Raw genomic sequence first — 23,943 nt, 5'->3', positions numbered from 1 at the left:
TAGAATATTTGAAAAACACCTTATTAAGGGTATCAGTAATAATCTTACCACTTAGATGTCGACGTGTTTCGGCCTGATAACAGGCCTTTTTCAAGACTGTGTAACTTAGGTAGATATGTTGCTATATATAGGGTAAATAATCCAATAACCTGTTAGTGTTTGGGCGCCAAAAATTAAATTCCTTAAGGACCGCCCATATGAGATGAATTGTGGGTATGGGCAACGTGTTTTTTTAGAAAAGGAATTTTGTACGGTTTTTTTTGTATTAATTAATTTTTATATTAATTATATTAGTTAGTATATAATTAATGTAAAATAACGGACATAAATCCTCTTCTAAAAAACAGGTTGCCCATACCCACAATTCATCTCATATGGGCGGTCCTTAAAGGGACAGTAAACCTTAAAAATAATGTTATATAATTCTGCACATAGTGTAGAATTATATAACATTATATTAGCCAAACATTTATAAAACATAATATACCCTATTAATTTTTTTTTAAAAAACGCTGTTTTACAGACCCGCTCTCTGTACTCTGCTGAGCGGGTCTGTTATATTTACTCAGCGCATCGGGCCAGCTGTATAGTCACAGCCCGGCCCGACCGCACCATAAGACTAAGTGCAGCTCGCTCCTGCTCTGTCAGACAGCAGGAGCGAGCTGCACTTAGTGCTATGGCACGGTCGGGCCGGGCTGTGACTATACAGCTGGCCCGATGCGCTGAGTAAATATAACAGACCCGCTCAGCAGAGTACAGAGAACGGGTCTGTAAAACAGCGTTTTTAAAAAAAAATTAATAGGGTATATTATGTTTTATAAATGTTTGGCTAATATAATGTTATATAATTCTGCACTATGTGCAGAATTATATAACATTATTTTTAAAGTTTACTGACACTTTAAGGAAGTTAATTTTTGGCGCCCAAACACTAACATTTTGTATTAATGCCATTTGGGATTATTGGATATCACATTTTTTTAATTTTTTGATAACTAAGGAGTATTACTTTTACCATACTACCATAGTATTACCATTCACTATTCTGGACACATATATCATAAACAACCATTGGGACTATCTTATTCACTGGGATTCTCTAAATTGGACTGTTTGCAAACATTCTTATCTGGGACACTTAGCTCAAGAAACATCATTTATTAGTAATTCTTCTTGCAACAATGTTGTGGTTTTAAACATTTGTATCTTTTACTTTTTATGTATTTATATATGCCACTTATATTTATTATTAAATATGTTCTAAATTTTGTTTTTCCTGTTTGCAATATACTTCATTGTGTATAAAAAAATTGTAACATTATACACTCTCACCTTTGCCTTACTGGCGCTCACTTCATTTATCTAGTTAACTGACACATTGTAGGCTGACTAGGCAACCTATTGAAGAGAGCTGTAGGTGTAATTACTAGCGCCGGGCCAACCCATTATCTTTTAATATATGGTTTATTTAGATAATAATTGTAAATTTAATTTAGCTATATTTTTATTATATTAAAGTTAAGGGGGTGTTAGGGTTACGTTAGGGTTAGGTTTACGTATAGTGGCGGCGATATCAGGAGCGGCAGATTAGGGGTTAATAACTGTAGGCAGGCGTCAGTGATGTTGGGGGCAGCAGATTAGGGGTGTTTAGACTCTGGGTTTATGTCAGGGTATTAGGTTTAAACTGTATTTTTAATTCCCCATAGACATTAATGGGGCTGCGTTATGGAGCTTTTGTTTCCGCGATCGCAGGTGTTGGTTTTTTTTTTTTGCCGGCTCTCCCCACTGATGTCTATGGGGAAATCGTGCACGAGCACGTCAAACACAGCGCTTGTGTTGGGAGCGGTATGGATCATAAAATCTCTGTATCGCCTGCACAAGCAGTGTTTTTTTAAACTTGTAATAGCAGCGCTATAGGGAATAATATAACGGCACTTTAGTGGCGTTCTTTACTTTCCCTATAGCTCTCAAAACTCGTAATCTAGGTGATAGTTGTTAACCACTAAACCGCCAAACACAAAGATCTTAATGTATAATTTATAAATTAACTCCTAATCCGCCATTTAAATTAAACGCAAATAAAGTAATTAACATATTAAATATTAAACCGCAAATAACCCACAATGCAAAATTCTAATTTAAAGAATTAACCTATAAGCCAGAACGCAAAATATTTTTTCTAATAACTATCCCTCCTAACCTAACACCCCCATAAATTAACCCTAATTAAATTATAATTTTAAAATAATTAAAAACCTAAATTATTTTAAAAAATATCTAAAATTATACAATCTAAAAAAATCCTAAAATTACAAAATATTAAAAAAAATCTAAGTTTACAAAAATAAAAAAAGCTAAGATTACAGAAAATAAAAAAAGCTAAGTTTACAGAGAAAAAAAAACTGCATTATCCAAAATAAAAAATAAATATTCCTAATCTAAAACCCCCTTTTTAAAAAAAAAAAAAAAAATCACCCCAAAATAAAATCCTATTCTAATCTAAACTGCCAATCGGCACTTTGAAAAAGAGCTGAATGCACGTTTAAGGGCAGTGAAAAAGAGCTAAATGCCCTTTTAAGGGCAATGCCCATACAAATGCACTTTTCAGGGCAATGGGTAGTTTAGTTTTTTTTTTAGTGTTAGGTTTTTTATTTTGGGGGGGTTTGATGGGTGGGGGGGTTTTACTGTTAGGGGGGGGACTTATTTTTTAATCTTAAAAGAGCTGTTTAACTTACAAAACGCCCTTTTAAGGGCTATTGGTAGTTTATTCTTAGATTAGGGGGTGTTTTTATTTTGGAGGTTTTTTTTTAATTTTCATAGGGACTAGGTTTAATTTTTAAAATTTGGATAATGTGGTTTATTATTTTTTGTAATGTTAGCCTTTTTTATTTTTTGTAATTATATGTAATGTAATCTTATTTTTTTTTTTTTAAGTAATGTAGTTTTTTTATTATGTTAAGTAATAAAGGTGTTAATTTTGGGGTTGTTAGGTTAGGGGGTTTAGTCTTTAACTTATTTATTTGCGTTGTGGGGTTGGCAGTGTAGGAGTTAATAAATAAATTAGTTATTTCCGTTGTGGGGGTTGGCGGTGTAGGAGTTAATAGTTAAATTAAGTTATTGCGTTGGTGGTGGATGGCGGTTTAGGGGTCAATAGATGTATTAGGTAGTTTGCAATGTTAGGGTTAGTTGATTAGGGGGTTAATAATTGTATTCTTATTTTTTTTCTTAAAACTTAGTGCGAGCGGTTAGGTTTTTTTTTTTTTATATATACTTATTGCGGGCGGTTAGTTTCTTTTTTTATATACTTATTTGCAGGCGGTTAGTTTTTTTTTTGTAATGCTCTGTTTGCCTTTGCTGCATCCCTAGGGAATTTAAAAAATGGCAGGGTGGTAAAAGAATCCACCTTTGCTGCATCCAGGTGAATTCTTTTGGCCTCGCTCTGCCAACATTCCATTGAGGATGCGTGCGCAACTGCCGACGGACATTACAAAAGCAATTATAGTATATATATATATATATATATATATATATATATATATATATATATATATATATATATATATATATATAAACAAAAGGAGGCACTCGCTGGTCTTTTAATGAGTGAATTTAATCTCTTAAGTGTGACATTTCGGGGGGACACTCCTCTTCCTCAGACCTTCTGAGGAAGCGGAGTGTGTCCCCGAAACGTCACGCTTAAGAGATTATATTCAATCATTAAAAGACTAGCGAGTGCCTCCTTTTGTTCTTATATTTAATTGTTGGCACCCTGGCAGTTGAAATTGAGGCGAGAGTGCTCTCTCTGAATATTGTGTGTATATATATATATATATATATATATATATATACATACATACACACACTGTATCCTCATAGGTAAAAAAAGGGAGATTTATTCTTACCTGATAAATTTGTTTCGTTTACGATACGATGAGTCCACGGATTTCATCCTTACTTGTGGGATATCGCCTCCTGGTCAGCAGGGGGAGGCAAAGAGCTCCACAGCAGAGCTGCATAAATAGCTCCTCCCTTCCCTCCCAACCCAGTCATTCGACCGAAGTAAGGAAGAGAAAGGAAAAGCCAAGGAGCAGAGGTGACTTAAGTTTAACAAAGATAAAAAACTGTCACATAAAAAGAACAGGGAGGGCCGTGGACTCATCGTATCGTAAAAGAAACAAATTTATCAGGTAAGAATAAATTTCCCTTTTCTTTTACAAGATACGATGAGTCCACGGATTTCATCCTTACTTGTGGGATACAATACCAAAGCTATAATACACGGATGAAACGGGAGGGATAAGACAGGGAACCTAAACGGAAGGCACCACTTTTTGAAGAACCTTTCTCCCAAAAGCAGCCTCGGCCGAGGCAAAAGTATCAATTTTGGAAAATTTGGAAAAAGTGTGAAGAGACGACTAAGTCGCAGCTTTGCAAATCTGTTCCACAGAAGCATCATGTTTAAATACCAATGAAGAAGCCACAGCCCTAGTGGAATGAGCCGTAATTTGTTCAGGAGGCTGCTGCCCAGTAGTCTCATATGCAAAATGAATGATACTCTTCAGCCAAAAAGAAAGAGAGGTAGCCGTAGCTTTCGGACCCCTACGCTTCCCAGAAAAAACAACAAACAGGGAAGAAGATTGACGAAACTCCTTAGTTGCCTGTAAGTAAAACTTCAAGGCACGGACCACGTCCAAATTATGTAACAATCGCTCCTTCTTGGAAGAAGGATTAGGACACAAGGAAGGAACAACAATTTCCTGATTAATATTCTTATTTGAAACAACCTTAGGAAGAAAACCAGGTTTGGTACGCAACACTATCTTATCTGCATGGAAAATAAGATAAGGAGAATCACATTGTAATGCCGAAAGCCCAGAAACTCTGCGAGCAGAAGAAATAGCAACTAAAAATAAAACTTTCCAAGATAATAACTTAATATCTATGGAATGCATAGGTTCAAACGGAACCCCTTGAAGAACATTAAGAACTAAATTCAAGCTCCAAGGAGGAGCAATTGGTTTAAACAAAGGCCTGATTCTAGTCAGAGCCTGACAAAAAGATTGAACATCTGGAACATCTGCCAGACGCTTGTGTAGCAAAACAGACAAAGCAGAAATCTGTCCCTTTAAGGAACTTGCTGACAACCCTTTCTCCAATCCTTCTTGGAGAAATTATAAAACCCTGGGAATCCTAACCCTACTCCATGAGTAGCCCTTGGATTCACACCAATAAAGATATTCACGCCATATCTTATGGTAAATTTTTCTAGTGACAGGCTTACGTGCCTGAATCAAGGCATCAATGACCGATTCAGAGAACCCTCGCTTAGATAAAATCAAGCGTTCAATCTCCAAGCAGTCAGCTGCAGAGAAATTTAATTTGGATGATGGAAGGGTCCCTGAATGAGAAGGTCCTTCCTCAATGGAAGCTTCCACGGTGGCAGAGATGACATGTCCACCAGATCGGCATACCAAGTCCTTTGAGGCCACGCCGGAGCGATGAGGATCACTGAAGCCCTCTCCTGTTTGACTCGAGCAATCACCCGGGGAAGGAGAGCAAACGGAGGGAACACATAAGCTAGGTTGAATGACCAAGGCACTGCCAAGGCATCTATCAGTTCGGCCAGAGGATCCCTGGACCTGGATCCGTATCTCGGAAGCTTGGCATTCTGACGATACGCCATAAGATCTAGTTCCGGCCTGCCCCATCTGAGAATCAGGTTGGCAAAGACCTTCGGATGGAGTTCCCATTCCCCCGGGTGAAACGTCTGTCTGCTCAAAAAATCCGCCTCCCAGTTGTCCACTCCTGGGATGTAGATTGCTGACAGATAACAATAGTGAGCTTCTGCCCACTGAATTATCTTGGATACTTCTGTCATCGCTAAGGAACTCCTTGTTCCTCCTGATGAATGATGTAAGCCACAGTCGTGATGTTGTCCGACTGGAATCTGATGAATTTGGCCGAAGCCAACTGAGGCCAAGCCTGAAGCGCATTGAATATTGCTCTCAACTCCAGAATATTGATGGGAAGTAGAAACTCCGACCAAGTCCACACACCCTGAGTCTTCAGGGAGTTCCAGACTGCACCCCAGCCCATCAGGCTGGCGTCCGTTGTCACTATCACCCATGAGGGTCTGCGGAAGCACGTCCCTTGGGACAGATGATACGTCGACAACCACCAAAGAAGAGAGTCCCTTGTCTCCTGATCCAGATCTATTTGAGGAGACAAATTTGCATAATCTCCATTCCATTGTCTGAGCATGCTCAGTTGTAGAGGTCTGAGATGAAAACGAGCAAACGGAATGATGTCCATTGTAGCCACCATCAATCCAATTGCCTCCATGCACTGAGCCACTGACGGCCGAGGATTGGACTGAAGGGATCGGCATGTATTCAGAATTTTTAACTTTCTGACTTCCGTCAAAAAGATTTTCATGGATAGAGAGTCTATTAGAGTTCCCAGGAAAGGAACCCTTGTCTGTGGAATGAGTGAACTTTTCTCTAGATTCACCTTCCACCTGTGAGTCCTTAGAAAGGACAGAACTATGTCGGTATGGGACTTTGATAGCTGATAAGACGAAGCCTGGATCAGAATATCGTCCAGATAAAGCGCTGCAGCAATGCCCCAGGGTCTTAGAACTGCCACAAGACACCTCAGTACCATTGTGAAAATTCTGTGTGCCGTGGCCAGGCCGAAAGGAAGGGCCACGAACTGAAAATGTTTGTCCAGGAAGACAAACCTCAGGAACTTGTGATGATCCCTGTGGATAGGGACGTGAAGATATGCATCCTTTAGAACCACGGTAGTCATATATTGACCCTCCTGGATCAATGTAAGAATGGTCCAAATTGTTTCCATCTTGAAAGATGGAACTCTGAGAAATTTGTTTAGACTTTTGAGATCTAAAATGGGTCGAAACGTTCCCTCTTTTTTGGGAACTACAAAGAGATTTGAGTAAAACCCCTGCCCCTGTTCCTGAATCGGAACGGGACATATTACTCCCATGAGAGAGAGATCTCTTACACAACGTAAGAATGCCTCTCTTTTTATCTGGTCGACAGATAATCGTGAAAGAAGAAACCTTCCTCTGGGGAAGGAATTTTTGAACTCCAACTCATACCCTTGAGACACGATTTCTAGTGTCCAGGGATCCTGAAGTCTCTTATCCAAGCCTGGACAAAGACAGAAAGTCTGCTTCCGACTAGATCCAGTCCCGGATCGGGGGCCGCCCCTTCATGCTGTCTTGGGAGCAGCAGCCGGCTTCTTGGGTTGTTTACCCTTGTTCCAAGCCTGGTTGGGTCTCCAGGTGGACTTTGCTTGAGAAAAATTCCCTTCCTGTTTATTATTATTATTATTATTGGTTATTTGTAGAGCGCCAAGCGGAAGATGAAGAGGGGATTCCCTTAAAATTTCGAAAGGAACGAAAATTACTCTGTCGTCCCCTTTGCTTAGAAGTCTTATCTTGAGGGAGGAGGTGACCCTTACCTCCCATAATGTCAGAAATTATTTCCTTTAAGTCAGGCCCGAACAGGGTCTTTCCCTTGAAAGGAATAGCCAAAAGCTTGGATTTAGAGGACAAATCAGCAGACCAAGATTTTAACCATAAGGCTCTTCGTGCTAAGATGGAAAACCCTGAATTCTTAGCCGCCAATTTGGTGATCTGAAAAGAGGCATCCGTAATAAAAGAATTAGCCAGTTTAAGGGCCTTTATTCTATCCTGTATTTCCTCTAAAGAAGTCTCAGTCCTAAGAGACTCTTCTAGAGCGTCAAACCAAAAAGCAGCCGCAGTTGTGACTGTTACAATGCAGGCCGTTGGTTGCAATAGAAACCCTTGATGAATATTAAGTTTTTTGAGAAGACCCTCCAACTTCTTATCCATGGGGTCTTTGAAAGCACAACTGTCTTCGATAGGGATAGTCGTACGCTTAGCTAGGGTAGAGATAGCTCCCTCCACCTTAGGGATTGTCTGCCAAGAATCCCGCACGGTGTCAGCTATAGGGTACATTTTCTTAAAGATAGGGGAGGGGGAGAACGGGATACCCGGCCTTTTCCATTCCCTAGCAATAATTTCCGAGATTCTCTTAGGAACTGGAAAAACGTCAGAATATGAAGGTACCTCCAAATATCTGTCCATCTTACTCAATTTCTCTGGAGGGACCATAATAGAGTCACAGTCGTCCAGAGACACCAAAACCTTCCGTAGTAACAGGCGGAGGTGTTCAAGTTTAAATCTGAAAGACATCACTTCCGAATCTGTCTGGGGTAAAGCACAGACAGTTCCCCCTCAGACAGAGTCTCCACACCCCCCAATTCAGAGCCCTGGGAGGGTACATCGGAGATTGCCATCAAAGCATTTGAAGTCGCAGGGACCACCTGGGCCTCTTTCCTACTGCATTTGCCTTGCAAAACTGGTAACTTAGATAAAACTTCTGAAAGAGTGGATGATATAACTGCAGCCATATCCTGCAGAGTAAATGAAGCAGACGCCGTGTTCTTCAACTGTGACGTTTGGGGAGAAAGTTGCGGCATACCCTGAATCTCATCATTCTGAGAGCAATCCTTAGACATATCTTTATTAAAGAAAATCTGCTCTTTACACTGTAAGGCCCTCTCAAGGCATGAGGGACACAACGTAACCGGGGGTTCCACAATGGCATCTAAACACATAGGACATGTAGTGTGTTCAAAATCATCCATGTTAACAGAAAGTAAAAGCTAGCTTGGTCGTGTCTCCGGTAACAATGATAATTAGCTAAATGTATATACAAAAAAACGTGTGCACTGTGTCTTTAATAATAAACTGTCTCAGTTTTTACAGAGCGGAACTGAATTAAATAAAAATGCAATTGCGGTATAAGTTTTTAATCCCACACTCAACCTGTTAAAACAATATCCACTGGCACACCAGAATTAACAGTCACCTCGCCGCAGCTCTGCTGCGGCTCCTGCCTGACTCCACTGACCAAAATTATCCTCTAAAACGGCGTGCCTAAGATCGCTTGTATATACTAGCCACAAGCGGACTTAGGAGCCGCAAGGAAATGCTGCCGATCCGGATACCCTCAGCAAAACTTACTGCGCGGCTGAAGCGTGCGAATACTAGGCCCCGCCCTTCGTGGGCGTACACAACACACCCCGGGAAAAAAACAAATTGAGTACCGCCATACACCGGAGTCCGATAGAGAGTATTTTATCTCCCTCCGACTCCGACGTTACTCCCAGCGTCAGCCCCATATTCCACATGTCACACAATAACATAATTAGGGAATCGCCCATTGCATCAGAGCAACTGAACCTAAAACAGCTCCCAGCGCTTCTAGGCTTATAATGTTCAATGCCAGAATGAGTTGGGGAAAGTTCAACATGTCGGTATCCCATTTTCAATAAAAATGATAACCCACACATGTTAAAAGGGGAAGCCCTTACCCGAGCCCATAACCCTTCACAGAAAAAGGCAGAGTACAGTCAGTTCTGAGATATGCTGCAGAGCCCCAGAAATAAAAGACTGCACTTACCTCCATGCTGAGGAACAGCATGATAATCTCACAGTGTCAAGAGGTCCACTCTTCCTCCTGAGGTCCTGTGAAGGTATTCTCTAAGACCATACATAGAAAAGCAGCACAAGCATGGGAGGCGCAGTGAAGCTAAAACTCCACCAGTTCCCATAGCCTAAAAAGGCGATTACTCCAGATGCTGCCCTATAGTAAAATAGAACACTTTGGCACCATTTAAAAATAAAAAACTCTTGATTGAAGAATACAAACTAACACCTCACTTTACCTCTTCCTATCACTAACACAGGCAAAGAGAATGACTGGGTTGGGAGGGAAGGGAGCAGCTATTTATGCAGTTCTGCTGTGGAGCTCTTTGCCTCCTCCTGCTGACCAGGAGGCGATATCCCACAAGTAAGAATGAAATCTGTGGACTCATCGTATCTTGTAAAAGAAACATGGGTCAGAAAACTTTCTGCAATATAACCAGGATGATATGCAGGTACTCAGCGTAGCATACGCGTTTTGTGCGCTTGCGCACTTGGTCACTGCGTATGCTACACTGAGTAACGTCATATCATCCTCATTATAATGCAGAAAGTTTTCTGACTCATGTTTTTACCTACGAGGATTTTCTAATAAATATTTACTTTTATATACTGGGCTTTCGAGTGCGCTCTTTCCATCACCCTTACATCCTGTTTGTCTTTTGCGTGCGGAGTTGTCACGCTGGATACGAGCTGCCTGACCTATGACCCAGGGACTGGTGAGTTAGGGAAAGTGTTCCCACCCTCTCTCCATAGTGCCGTTTGTTTTATTGGAGGACGTGCAAGCCCAGAGCGCTCCGCTGAGCAGATTTTTCTACACATCATACATATATATATATATATATATATATATACATACATACATACATACATAGACAAGAATCCAGCTTTTTTATATAAATAAAAAAGCCAAATGACAAGCTCCTGGCCGTTTCCTCAGATTAGTTAATTTTGTTTAACTAATCTGAGGAAACGGCCAGGAGCTTGCGGCCGAGAAACGCGTTTAAAGGGATACTAACCCCTCATTTTTTCTTTCATGATTCAGATAGAGCATGCAATTTTAAGCAACTTTCTAATTTACTCCTATTATCAATTTTTCTTTGTTTTCATGTTATCTTAATTTGAAAAAGCAGTAATAAAAGGTTAGGAGCCGGCCCATTTTTTAGTTCAGCACCTTGGTAGAGCTGCTGATTGGTTTGCTACATTTAGCCACAAATCAGCAAGTTCTACCCATGTGCTGAACAAAAAATGGTCTGGCTCTAAAACTTACAGTACTGCTTTTTCAAATCAAGATAGCATGAGAACAAAGAAAAATTGATAATAGGAGTAAATTAGAAAGGTGCTTAAAATCTCATGCTCTATCTGAATCATGAAATAAAAAAAATTGGGTTTAGTATCCTTTTAAGCTCACTAAATAAACTGTTCTTGGCTCTTATCTATAAGCCTTGTCATTTGGCTTTTTTATTTATATACCCTGTTGTTTCTGCAAGGGTACTTTTATAAATACAGCCTTTATTACTGTTGGGACATCGCTGGTAATTTTCAGCCACCAGTAGAAGCTGTACGCAGTGAAAGCTGCACTTTCCAACACAGTGCTGATCCAAACGATCCCCTTCTGTTTGCGGAGAAGAGCCCACAGCTGCGCCTTTGAAGTTTGGATGCCATCCGTTCCAGCGTACTGACTGCTGCTGAATGTCAGTCAGCCTCTTCGCACTTCTTTACATAAGAGTGCCAGTACTCTTGTGAGTATATCTATAACTGTTTGTTATTTCTCTGTGACCCCAGCTTATGAAACTTACCTGCACTATGAGGCGTTGTCTTTCTTTGTTCATTTTCTAGCTATATTGACTGATCACACAGTTTCAAGACCAGCAGCCTATTGCAATTATATATCACCATTGCACCGGAGTCTACATTTCACCTTTTGAGACACTCACTTTCTGAGACATCGCTCACAATCATCTTTGGGACTTTTCATGATAAGCATGATAAACTTTTTTCTTTTTTATACAGATATTGAATCCAAATGTTATTAATTTTTACTTGAAAATTTTTTTGTTTTTTTATTTTAGTTATTATATTTTTATATTTTGATTATATTTTTGTCACACTTTGTTGCTTTTTCATTCACACAAAATTGCAGTTGTCCTACATTATAGAGACAAAATTAGCTATTTTTTGCTATTTGATTGGAATCTGGATTTCTCTGGCGCACTCTATTACTATACTTTTGTATAGTTTTTCTACTGTCATATATATATCTATGTGTGTGTGTCTGTCATATATATATATATATCGATGTGTGAGTGTCATATATATATATATATATATATATATATATATATATTATATATATATATATATATTTCTTCTGTTATGTGTGATCAGTCCACGGGTCATCATTACTTCTGGGATATAACTCCTCCCCAACAGGAAATGCAAGAGGATTCACCCAGCAGAGCTGATATAGCTCCTCCCCTCTACGTCAGTCCCAGTCATTCTCTTGCACCCAACGACTAGATAGGATGTGTGAGAGGACTATGGTGATTATACTTAGTTTTTATGACTTCAATCAAAAGTTTGTTATTTTACAATAGCACCGGAGCGTGTTATTACTTCTCTGGCAGAGTTTGAAGAAGAATCTACCAGAGTTTTTTACTATGATTTTAACCGGAGTAGTTAAGATCATATTGCTGTTCTCGGCCATCTGAGGGAGGTAAAGGCTTCAGATCAGGGGACAGCGGGCAGATGAATCTGCATTGAGGTATGTAGCAGTTTTTATTTTCTGAATGGAATTGATGAGAAAATCCTGCTATACCGTTATAATGACATGTATGTATACACTTCAGTATTCTGGGAATGGTATTTCACCGGAACTACTCTGTTAAAGGTCACTAATCCTTTTAATAAATATTATCATGTTAAACGTTTTTGCTGGAATGTAGAATCGTTTACATTGCTGAGGTACTGAGTGAATATATGTTTGGGCATTATTTTCCACTTGGCAGTTGTCTGCTTTAAATTGTGACAGTTTCGTTTCTCCTCACTGCTGTGTGTGAGAGGGAGGGGCCGTTTTTGGCGCTCTTTTGCTACGCATCAAAAATTTCCAGTCAGCTACTATTATATTTCTTGCATGATCCGGTTCACTGACAGATCTCAGGGGTCTTCAAACTTCTTTGAAGGGAGGTACATTCTCTCAGCAGAGCTGTGAGAATTTTATATTGACTGTGAATAAATACGTTACTCTATAATTTTTTATGTCAAATTTAGTTATTGTTATTTACTAATGGGAACAAACCTTTGCTAAAAGTTGGGTTATTTTAAAGTCGATGCTATAACTGTTTTTCAGTTCATTATCTCAACTGTCATTTAATCGTTTAAGTACCTCTTTGAGGCACAGTACGTTTTTGCTAAAAAAGATTATAACCAGGTTGCAAGTTATTGCTAGTGTGTTAAACATGTCTGACTCAGAGGAAGATATCTGTGTCATTTGTTCCAATGCCAAGGTGGAGCCCAATAGAAATTTATGTACTAACTGTATTGATGCTACTTTAAATAAAAGTCAATCTGTACAATGTGAACAAATTTCACCAAACTGCGAGGGGAGAGTTATGCCGACTAACTCGCCTCACGCGGCAGTACCTGCATCTCCCGCCCGGGAGGTGCGTGATATTATGGCGCCTAATACATCTGGGCGGCCATTACAGATAACATTACATGATATGGCTACTGTTATGACTGAAGTTTTGTCTAAATTACCAGAACTAAGAGGCAAGCGTGATCACTCTGGGGTGAGAACAGAGTGCGCTGACAATACTAGGGCCATGTCTGATACTGCGTCACAGCTTGCAGAGCATGAGGACGGAGAGCTTCATTCTGTGGGTGACGGTTCTGATCCAAACAGATTGGATTCAGATATTTCAAATTTTAAATTTAAATTGGAGAACCTCCGTGTATTACTAGGGGAGGTCTTAGCGGCTCTCAATGATTGTAACACCGTTGCAATACCAGAGAAACTGTGTAGGTTGGATAAATACTTTGCGGTACCGGCGAGTACTGACGTTTTTCCTATACCTAAGAGATTAACTGAAATTGTTACTAAGGAGTGGGATAGACCCGGTGTGCCGTTCTCACCCCCTCCAATATTTAGAAAGATGTTTCCAATAGACGCCACCACTCGGGACTTATGGCAAACGGTCCCTAAGGTGGAGGGAGCAGTTTCTACTTTAGCTAAGCGTACCACTATCCCGGTGGAGGATAGCTGTGCTTTTTCAGATCCAATGGATAAAAAATTAGAGGGTTACCTTAAGAAAATGTTTGTTCAACAAGGTTTTATATTGCAACCCCTTGCATGTATCGCGCCGATTACGGCTGCGGCAGCATTTTGGATTGAGTCTCTGGAAGAGAACCTTAGTTCATCTACGCTAGACGATATTATGGACAGGCTTAGAGTCCTTAAACTAGCTAATTCATTCATTTCGGAGGCCGTAGTACATTTAACCAAACTTACGGCTAAGAACTCTGGATTCGCCATACAGGCACGTAGAGCACTGTGGCTAAAATCCTGGTCAGCTGATGTTACTTCTAAGTCCAAATTACTTAATATACCTTTCAAGGGGCAGTCTTTATTTGGGCCCGGTTTGAAAGAAATTATCGCTGACATTACAGGAGGTAAGGGCCACGCCCTACCTCAAGACAAAGCCAAAGCTAAGGCTAGACAGTCTAATTTTCGTCCCTTTCGGAATTTCAAAACAGGAGCAGCGTCAACCTCCACTGCACCAAAACAGGAAGGAGCTGTTGCTCGTTACAGGCAAGGCTGGAAACCTAACCAGTCCTGGAATAAGGGCAAACAGGCTAGGAAACCTGCTGCTGCCCCAAAGACAGCATGAATCGAGAGCCCCCGATCCGGGACCGGATCTAGTGGGGGGCAGACTTTCTCTCTTCGCCCAGGCCTGGGCAAGAGATGTTCAGGATCCCTGGGCGCTGGAGATCATATCTCAGGGATACCTTCTAGACTTCAAATTATCTCCACCAAAAGGGAGATTTCATCTGTCAAGGTTGTCAACAAACCAGATAAAGAAAGAAGCGTTTCTACGCTGTGTACAAGATCTGTTATTAATGGGAGTGATCCATCCAGTTCCACGGTCGGAACAAGGACAAGGGTTCTACTCAAACCTGTTTGTGGTTCCCAAAAAAGAGGGAACTTTCAGGCCAATCTTAGATTTAAAGATTCTAAACAAATTCCTAAGAGTTCCATCGTTCAAAATGGAAACTATTCGGACAATCTTACCTATGATCCAAAGGGGTCAGTACATGACCACAGTGGATTTAAAAGATGCTTACCTTCACATACCGATTCACAAAGATCATCAACGGTATCTACGGTTTGCCTTCCTAGACAGGCACTACCAGTTTGTAGCTCTTCCATTCGGATTGGCTACGGCCCCAAGAATCTTCACAAAGGTTCTGGGTGCCCTTCTAGCGGTACTAAGACCGCGAGGGATTTCGGTAGCTCCGTACCTAGACGACATTCTAATACAAGCTTCAAGCTTTCAAACTGCCAAGTCTCATACAGAGTTAGTTCTGGCATTTCTAAGGTCGCATGGATGGAAAGTGAACGAAAAGAAGAGTTCTCTTTTTCCTCTCACAAGAGTTCCATTCTTGGGGACTCTTATAGATTCTGTAGAAATGAAGATTTACCTGACAGAAGACAGGTTAACAAAGCTTCAAGATGCATGCCGTGTCCTTCATTCCATTCAACACCCGTCAGTAGCTCAATGCATGGAGGTGATCGGCTTAATGGTAGCGGCAATGGACATAGTACCTTTTGCACGCCTACACCTCAGACCGCTGCAATTGTGCATGCTAAGTCAGTGGAATGGGGATTACTCAGATTTGTCCCCTACCCTGAATCTGAATCAAGAGACCAGAAATTCTCTTCTATGGTGGCTTTATCGGCCACACCTGTCCAGGGGGATGCCATTCAGCAGGCCAGACTGGACAATCGTAACAACAGACGCCAGCCTGCTAGGTTGGGGCGCTGTCTGGAATTCTCTGAAGACTCAGGGATTATGGAATCAGGAGGAGAGTCTCCTTCCAATAAACATTCTGGAATTGAGGGCAGTTCTCAATGCCCTTCTGGCTTGGCCCCAATTAACAACTCAGGGGTTCATCAGGTTTCAGTCGGACAATATCACGACTGTAGCTTACATCAACCATCAGGGAGGGACAAGAAGCTCCCTAGCAATGATGGAAGTATCAAAGATAATTCGCTGGGCAGAGTCTCACTCTTGCCATCTGTCAGCAATCCACATCCCGGGAGTGGAGAACTGGGAGGCGGATTTCTTGAGTCGCCAGACTTTTCATCCGGGAGAGTGGGAACTTCATCCGGAGATCTTTGCCCAAATACTTCGACGTTGGGGCAAACCAGAGATAGATCTCATGGCGTCTCGCCAGAACGCCAAACTTCCTCACTACGGGTCCAGATCCAGGGATCCGGGAGCGGTTCTGATAGATGCTTTGACAGCACCTTGGAACTTCGGGATGGCTTATGTGTTTCCACCCTTCCCGCTGCTTCCTCGATTGATTGCGAAAATCAAACAGGAGAGAGCATCAGTGATTCTAATAGCGCCTGCATGGCCACGCAGGACTTGGTATGCAGATCTAGTGGACATGTAATCCTGTCCACCTTGGTCTCTACCTCTAAGACAGGACCTTCTGATACAGGGTCCATTCAAACATCAAAATCTAACTTCTCTGAAACTGACTGCTTGGAAATTGAACGCTTGATTTTATCAAAGCGTGGTTTTTCTGAGTCGGTTATTGATACCCTGATCCAGGCTAGGAAGCCTGTTACCAGAAAGATTTACCATAAAATATGGCGCAAATACCTATACTGGTGCGAATCCAAACGTTACTCCTGGAGTAAGGTTAGGATTCCTAGGATATTGTCTTTTCTACAAGAAGGTTTAGAAAAGGGTTTATCGGCTAGTTCTTTAAAGGGACAGATTTCAGCTCTGTCCATCTTGTTACACAGGCGTCTGTCAGAAAATCCAGACGTCCAGGCCTTTTGTCAGGCTTTAGCTAGGATCAAGCCTGTGTTTAAAGCCGTTGCTCCGCCATGGAGTTTAAACTTAGTTCTTAACGTTTTACAAGGTGTTCCATTTGAACCCCTTCATTCCATTGATATAAAATTGTTATCTTGGAAAGTTCTGTTTTTAATGGCTATTTCCTCGGCTCGAAGAGTCTCTGAGTTATCAGCATTACATTGTGATTCTCCTTATCTGATTTTTCACTCAGATAAGGTAGTTCTGCGTACTAAACCTGGGTTCTTACCTAAGGTAGTTACTAACAGGAATATCAATCAAGAGATTGTCGTTCCATCCTTGTGTCCAAATCCTTCTTCAAAGAAGGAACGTCTTCTACACAATCTGGATGTAGTTCGTGCCCTCAAGTTCTACTTACAGGCAACTAAAGATTTTCGCCAAACTTCTTCCCTGTTTGTCGTTTATTCTGGACAGAGGAGAGGTCAAAAAGCTTCTACTACCTCTCTCTCGTTTTGGCTTCGTAGCATAATACGTTTAGCCTATGAGACTGCTGGACAGCAGCCTCCTGAAAGAATTACAGCTCACTCCACTAGAGCTGTGGCTTCCACTTGGGCCTTTAAGAATGAGGCCTCTGTTGAACAGATTTGCAAGGCTGCAACTTGGTCTTCGCTTCATACTTTTTCCAAATTTTACAAATTTGACACTTTTGCTTCTTCGGAGGCTATTTTTGGGAGAAAGGTTCTTCAGGCAGTGGTTCCTTCTGTATAATGAGCCTGCCTATCCCTCCCGTCATCCGTGTACTTTTGCTTTGGTATTGGTATCCCAGAAGTAATGATGACCCGTGGACTGATCACACATAACAGAAGAAAACATAATTTATGCTTACCTGATAAATTCCTTTCTTCTGTTGTGTGATCAGTCCACGGCCCGCCCTGTTTTTAAGGCAGGTAAATATCTTTTAAATTATACTCCAGTCACCACTTCACCCTTGGTTACTCCTTTCTCGTTGATTCTTGGTCGAATGACTGGGACTGACGTAGAGGGGAGGAGCTATATCAGCTCTGCTGGGTGAATCCTCTTGCATTTCCTGTTGGGGAGGAGTTATATCCCAGAAGTAATGATGACCCGTGGACTGATCACACAACAGAAGAAAGGAATTTATCAGGTAAGCATAAATTATGTTATCGATGTGTGTGTGTGTGTGTCTGTTATATATATATATATATATATATATATATATATATATATATATATATATATATATATATATATATATATATATATATATATATATATATAATCCCCTTACCTGCTCTCTTTGCATTCTCTGCTCATTTTCCAGTTTACGCTTCTCTTTCAGCTCCTCATATTTTTCTCGTGTTGGCAGAGACATTAAACCCAGGAGCTTTTCCTAAACAAGAGAAAAACAAAGTCAGATCCATCTCTGACTCATGAGTTAAAAGTGTGGACATATCGGTCAGCAGGAAGATCATACCTGTACAAACAAGGTGGCCGAGTGTCTCACTCTCTTCTGAAGCTGCTGAGATTTAGGGTGAGGTTTGGGTTCCTCATTCAAGCCCAGTATCAAAATCTTCTTACTAGAAAACATCAAGTCATAAAAAACATGTGAGCTACTAATATTCTGCCTGACTCAGACATTATCTAACAGAACAGATTGCTCTCTCTTAGAGTAGTTTATTTTTATTACCAAGTTGTCATAACTCTCTGACAGTAGCATGCACAATTATGTCCATTAGGGAATTATATGCTGATACAATTGCACCCACTAGTGACACAACTGAGCAATCACATGCTGATACAATTGCACCCACTAGTGACACAACTGAGCAATCACATGCTGATACAATTATGCCCACTAGCGACACTCTTAAGCAATTACATGCTGATACAAGTATGCCCACTAGTGACACTCCTGAGCAATTACATGCTGATACAAGTACACCCACTAGTGACACTCCTGAGCAATTACATGCTCATACAATTACACCCACTAGTGACACTCCTGAGCAATTACATGCTCATACAATTACACCCACTAGTGACACTCCTGAGCAATCACATGCTGATACAATTACACCCACTAGTGACACTACTGAGCAATCACATGCTGATACAATTACACCCACTAGTAACACTCCTGAGCTATTACATGCTGATACAATTATACCCACTAGTGACATTACTGGGCAATTACACGCTAGTACAATTACACCCACTAGTGACACTCCTGAGCAATCACATGCTGATACAATTACACCCACTAGTGACATTCTTGAGCAATCACATGCTGATACAATTACACCGACTAGTGACATTCCTGAGCAATCACATGCTGATACAATTACACCCACTAGTGACACTCCTGAGCAATCACATGCTGATACAATTACACCCACTAGTGACACTCCTGAGCAATTACATGCTGATTCAAATACATCAACTGGTGCCACTCCTGAACAATTACATGCTGATACAATTACACCCACTAGTGACATTACTGGGCAATTACATGGTGATAAAATTACACCCACTAGTGAAACTACTGGGCAATTACATGCTGATACAATTATGCCCACTAGTGACACTCTCGAGCAATTACATGCTTATTCAATTACATCCACTAGTGACACTCCTGAGCAATCACATGCTGATTCAATTACATCCACTAGTGACACTCCTGAGCAATTACATGCTGATACAATTACACCGACTAGTGACATTCCTGAGCAATCACATGCTGATACAATTACACCCACTAGTGACACTCCTGAGCAATTACATGCTGATTCAAATACATCAACTGGTGCCACTCCTGAACAATTACATGCTGATACAATTACACCCACTAGTGACATTACTGGGCAATTACATGGTGATAAAATTACACCCACTAGTGAAACTACTGGGCAATTACATGCTGATACAATTATGCCCACTAGTGACACTCTCGAGCAATTACATGCTTATTCAATTACATCCACTAGTGACACTCCTGAGCAATCACATGCTGATTCAATTACATCCACTAGTGACACTCCTGAGCAATTACATGCAGATACAATTACACCCACTGGTGACACTCCTGAGCAATTACATGCAGATACAATTACACCCACTAGGGTGATACGCATGCAATTGCTCAGGACCCTGTACTGTACTGATCACTTATACATCATATCACTGGGTATAATAACCCTCTGTACTGATCACTTATACATCATATCACTAGGTATAATAACCCTCTGTACTGATCACTTATACATTGTGTCACTGGGTATAATAACCCTCTGTACTGATCACTTATACATCATATCACTAGGTATAATAACCCTCTGTACTGATCACTTATACATCATATCACTGGGTATAATAACCCTCTGTACTGATCACTTATACATCATATCACTGGGTATAATAACCGTCTGTACTGATCACTTATACATCATATCACTGGGTATAATAACCAACTGTACTGATCACTTATACATCATATCACTGGGTATAATAACGCTCTGTACTGATCACTTATACATCATATCACTAGGTATAATAACCCTCTGTACTGATCACTTATACATTGTGTCACTGGGTATAATAACCCTCTGTACTGATCACTTATACATCATATCACTAGGTATAATAACCCTCTGTACTGATCACTTATACATCATATCACTGGGTATAATAACCCTCTGTGCTGATCACTTATACATCATATTACTGGGTATAATAACCCTCTGTACTGATCACTTATACATCATGTCACTGGGTATAATAACCCTCTGTACTAATCACATATACATCATATCACTGGGTATAATAACCCTCTGTACTGATCACTTATACATCATATCACTGGGTATAATAACCCTCTGTGCTGATCACTTATAAATCATATCACTGGGTAGAATAACCCTCTGTACTGATCACTTATACATCATATCACTGGGTATAATAACACTCTGTACTGATCACTTATACATTGAGTCACTGGGTATAATAACCCTCTGTACTGATCACTTATACATCATATCACTGGGTATAATAACCCATTGTACTGATCACTAATACATTGTGTCACTGGGTATAATAACCCTCTGTACTGATCACTTATACATCATATCAATGGGTATAATAACACTCTGTGCTAATCACTTATACATCATATCACTAGGTATAATAACCCTCTGTGCTGATCACTTATACATCATATCACTGGGTATAATAACACTCTGTACTGATCACTTATACATTGAGTCACTGGGTATAATAACCCTCTGTACTGATCACTTATACATCATATCACTGGGTATAATAACCCTCTGTACTGATCACTTATACATCATATCACTGGGTATAATAACCCTCTGTACTGATCACTTATACATCATATCACTGGGTATAATAACTCTCTGTACTGATCACTTATACATCATGTCACTGGGTATAATAACCCTCTGTACTAATCACTTATACATCATATCATTGGGTATAATAACCCTCTGTACTGATCACCTATACATCATATCACTGGGTATAATAACCCTCTGTACTGATCAGTTATACATCATATCACTGGGTATAATAACCCTCTGTACTGATCACTTATACATCATATCACTGGGTATAATAAACCTCTGTGCTGATCACTTATACATCATATCATTGGGTATAATAACCCTCTGTACTGATCACTTATACATCATATCACTGGGTATAATAACCCTCTGTGCTGATCACTTATACATCATATCACTGGGTATAATAACACTCTGTACTGATCACTTATACATTGTGTCACTGGGTATAATAACCCTCTGTACTGATCACTTATACATCATATCACTGGGTATAATAACCCTCTGTACTGATCACTTATACACTGTGTCACTGGGTATAATAACCCTCTGTACTGATCACTTATATATCATATCACTGGGTATAATAACCCTCTGTACTGATCACTTATACATCATATCACTGGGTATAATAACCCTCTGTACTGATCACTTATACATCATATCACTGGGTATAATAACACTCTGTACTGATCACTTATACATTGTGTCACTGGGTATAATAGCCCTCTGTACTGATCACTTATACATCATATCACTGGGTATAATAACCCTCTGTACTGATCACTTATACATCATATCACTGGGTATAATAACCCTCTGTACTGATCACTTATACATCATATCACTGGGTATAATAACACTCTGTACTGATCACTTATACATCATATCACTGGGTATAATAACCCTCTGTACTGATCACTTATACATTGAGTCACTGGGTATAATAACCCTCTGTACTGATCAATTATACATCATATCACTGGGTATAATAACCATCTGTACTGATCACTTATACATCATATCACTGGGTATAATAACCCTCTGTACTGATCACTTATACATCATATCACTGGGTATAATAACACTCTGTACTGATCACTTATACATTGAGTCACTGGGTATAATAACCCTCTGTACTGATCACTTATACATCATATCACTGGGTATAATAACCCTCTGTACTGATCACTTATACATTGAGTCACTGGGTATAATAACCCTCTGTACTGATCAATTATACATCATATCACTGGGTATAATAACCCTCTGTACTGATCACTTATACATCATATCACTGGGTATAATAACCCTCTGTACTGATCACTTATACATCATATCACTGGGTATAATAAACCTCTGTGCTGATCACTTATACATCATATCATTGGGTATAATAACCCTCTGTACTGATCACTTATACATCATATCACTGGGTATAATAACCATCTGTACTGATCACTTATACATCATATCACTGGGTATAATAACCCTCTGTACTGATCACTTATACATCATATCACTGGGTATAATAACCCTCTGTACTGATCACTTATACATTGTGTCACTGGATATAATAACCCTCTGTACTGATCACTTATACATCATATCACTGGGTATAATAACACTCTGTACTGATCACTTATAAATCATATCACTAGGTATAATAACCCTCTGTACTGATCACTTATACATCATATCACTGGGTATAATAACCCTCTGTACTGATCACTTATACATCATATCACTGGGTATAATAACCCTCTGTACTGATCACTTATACATCATATCACTGGGTATAATAACCCTCTGTACTGATCACTTATACATCATATCACTGGGTATAATAACCCTCTGTACTGATCAATTATACATCATATCACTGGGTAGAATAACCCTCTGTACTGATCACTTATACATCATATCACTGGGTATAATAACACTCTGTACTGATCACTTATAAATCATATCACTAGGTATAATAACCCTCTGTACTGATCACTTATACATCATATCACTGGGTAGAATAACCCTCTGTACTGATCACTTATACATCATATCACTGGGTATAATAACCCTCTGTACTGATCACTTATACATCATATCACTGGGTATAATAACTCTCTGTACTGATCACTTATACATCATATCACTGGGTATAATAACCCTCTGTACTGATCACTTATACATCATATCACTGGGTATAATAACCATCTTTACTGATCACTTATACATCATATCATTGGGTATAATAACCCTCTGTACTGATCACTTATACATCATATCACTGGGTATAATAACCCTCTGTACTGATCACTTATACATCATATCACTGGGTATAATAACCATCTTTACTGATCACTTATACATCATATCATTGGGTATAATAACCCTCTGTACTGATCACTTATACATCATATCACTGGGTATAATAACCCTCTGTACTGATCACTTATACATCATATCACTGGGTATAATAACCCTCTGTACTGATCACTTATACATCATATCACTGGGTATAATAACCCTCTGTACTGATCACTAATACATTGTGTCACTGGGTATAATAACCCTCTGTACTGATCACTTATACATCATATCACTGGGTATAATAACCCTCTGTACTGATCACTTATACATCATATCACTGGGTATAATAACCCTCTGTACTCATTCAAGCCCAGTATCAAAATCTTCTTACTAGAAAACATCAAGTCATAAAAAACATGTGAGCTACTAATATTCTGCCTGACTCAGACATTATCTAACAGAACAGATTGCTCTCTCTTAGAGTAGTTTATTTTTATTACCAAGTTGTCATAACTTTCTGACAGTAGCATGCACAATTATGTCCATTAGGGAATTATATGCTGATACAATTGCACCCACTAGTGACACAACTGAGCAATCACATGCTGATACAATTGCACCCACTAGTGACACAACTGAGCAATCACATGCTGATACAATTATGCCCACT

General features: G+C 39.9%; 1 protein-coding gene across 1 annotated transcript in view; it reads right to left on the bottom strand.

The window, feature by feature from the left end:
* RBSN (rabenosyn, RAB effector) overlaps positions 1 to 23,943 on the bottom strand; it is a 190,977-nt gene that overhangs the window by 46,612 nt on the left and 120,422 nt on the right. The window contains exons 10-11 of the mRNA XM_053689352.1: positions 18,080 to 18,182; positions 17,894 to 17,995 (exon numbers count right to left, since the gene is read on the bottom strand). Coding sequence (XP_053545327.1) covers positions 17,894 to 17,995; positions 18,080 to 18,182 — 205 coding nt within the window. The remainder of the gene's footprint in view (positions 1 to 17,893; positions 17,996 to 18,079; positions 18,183 to 23,943) is intronic.

The sequence above is a fragment of the Bombina bombina genome, chromosome 7, assembly GCF_027579735.1.
Source record: "Bombina bombina isolate aBomBom1 chromosome 7, aBomBom1.pri, whole genome shotgun sequence".
Classification (NCBI taxonomy): Eukaryota; Metazoa; Chordata; class Amphibia; order Anura; family Bombinatoridae; genus Bombina; species Bombina bombina.
Note: the sequence above shows the minus strand (reverse complement) of the source record. Positions and strands in the feature narration are given on the sequence as shown.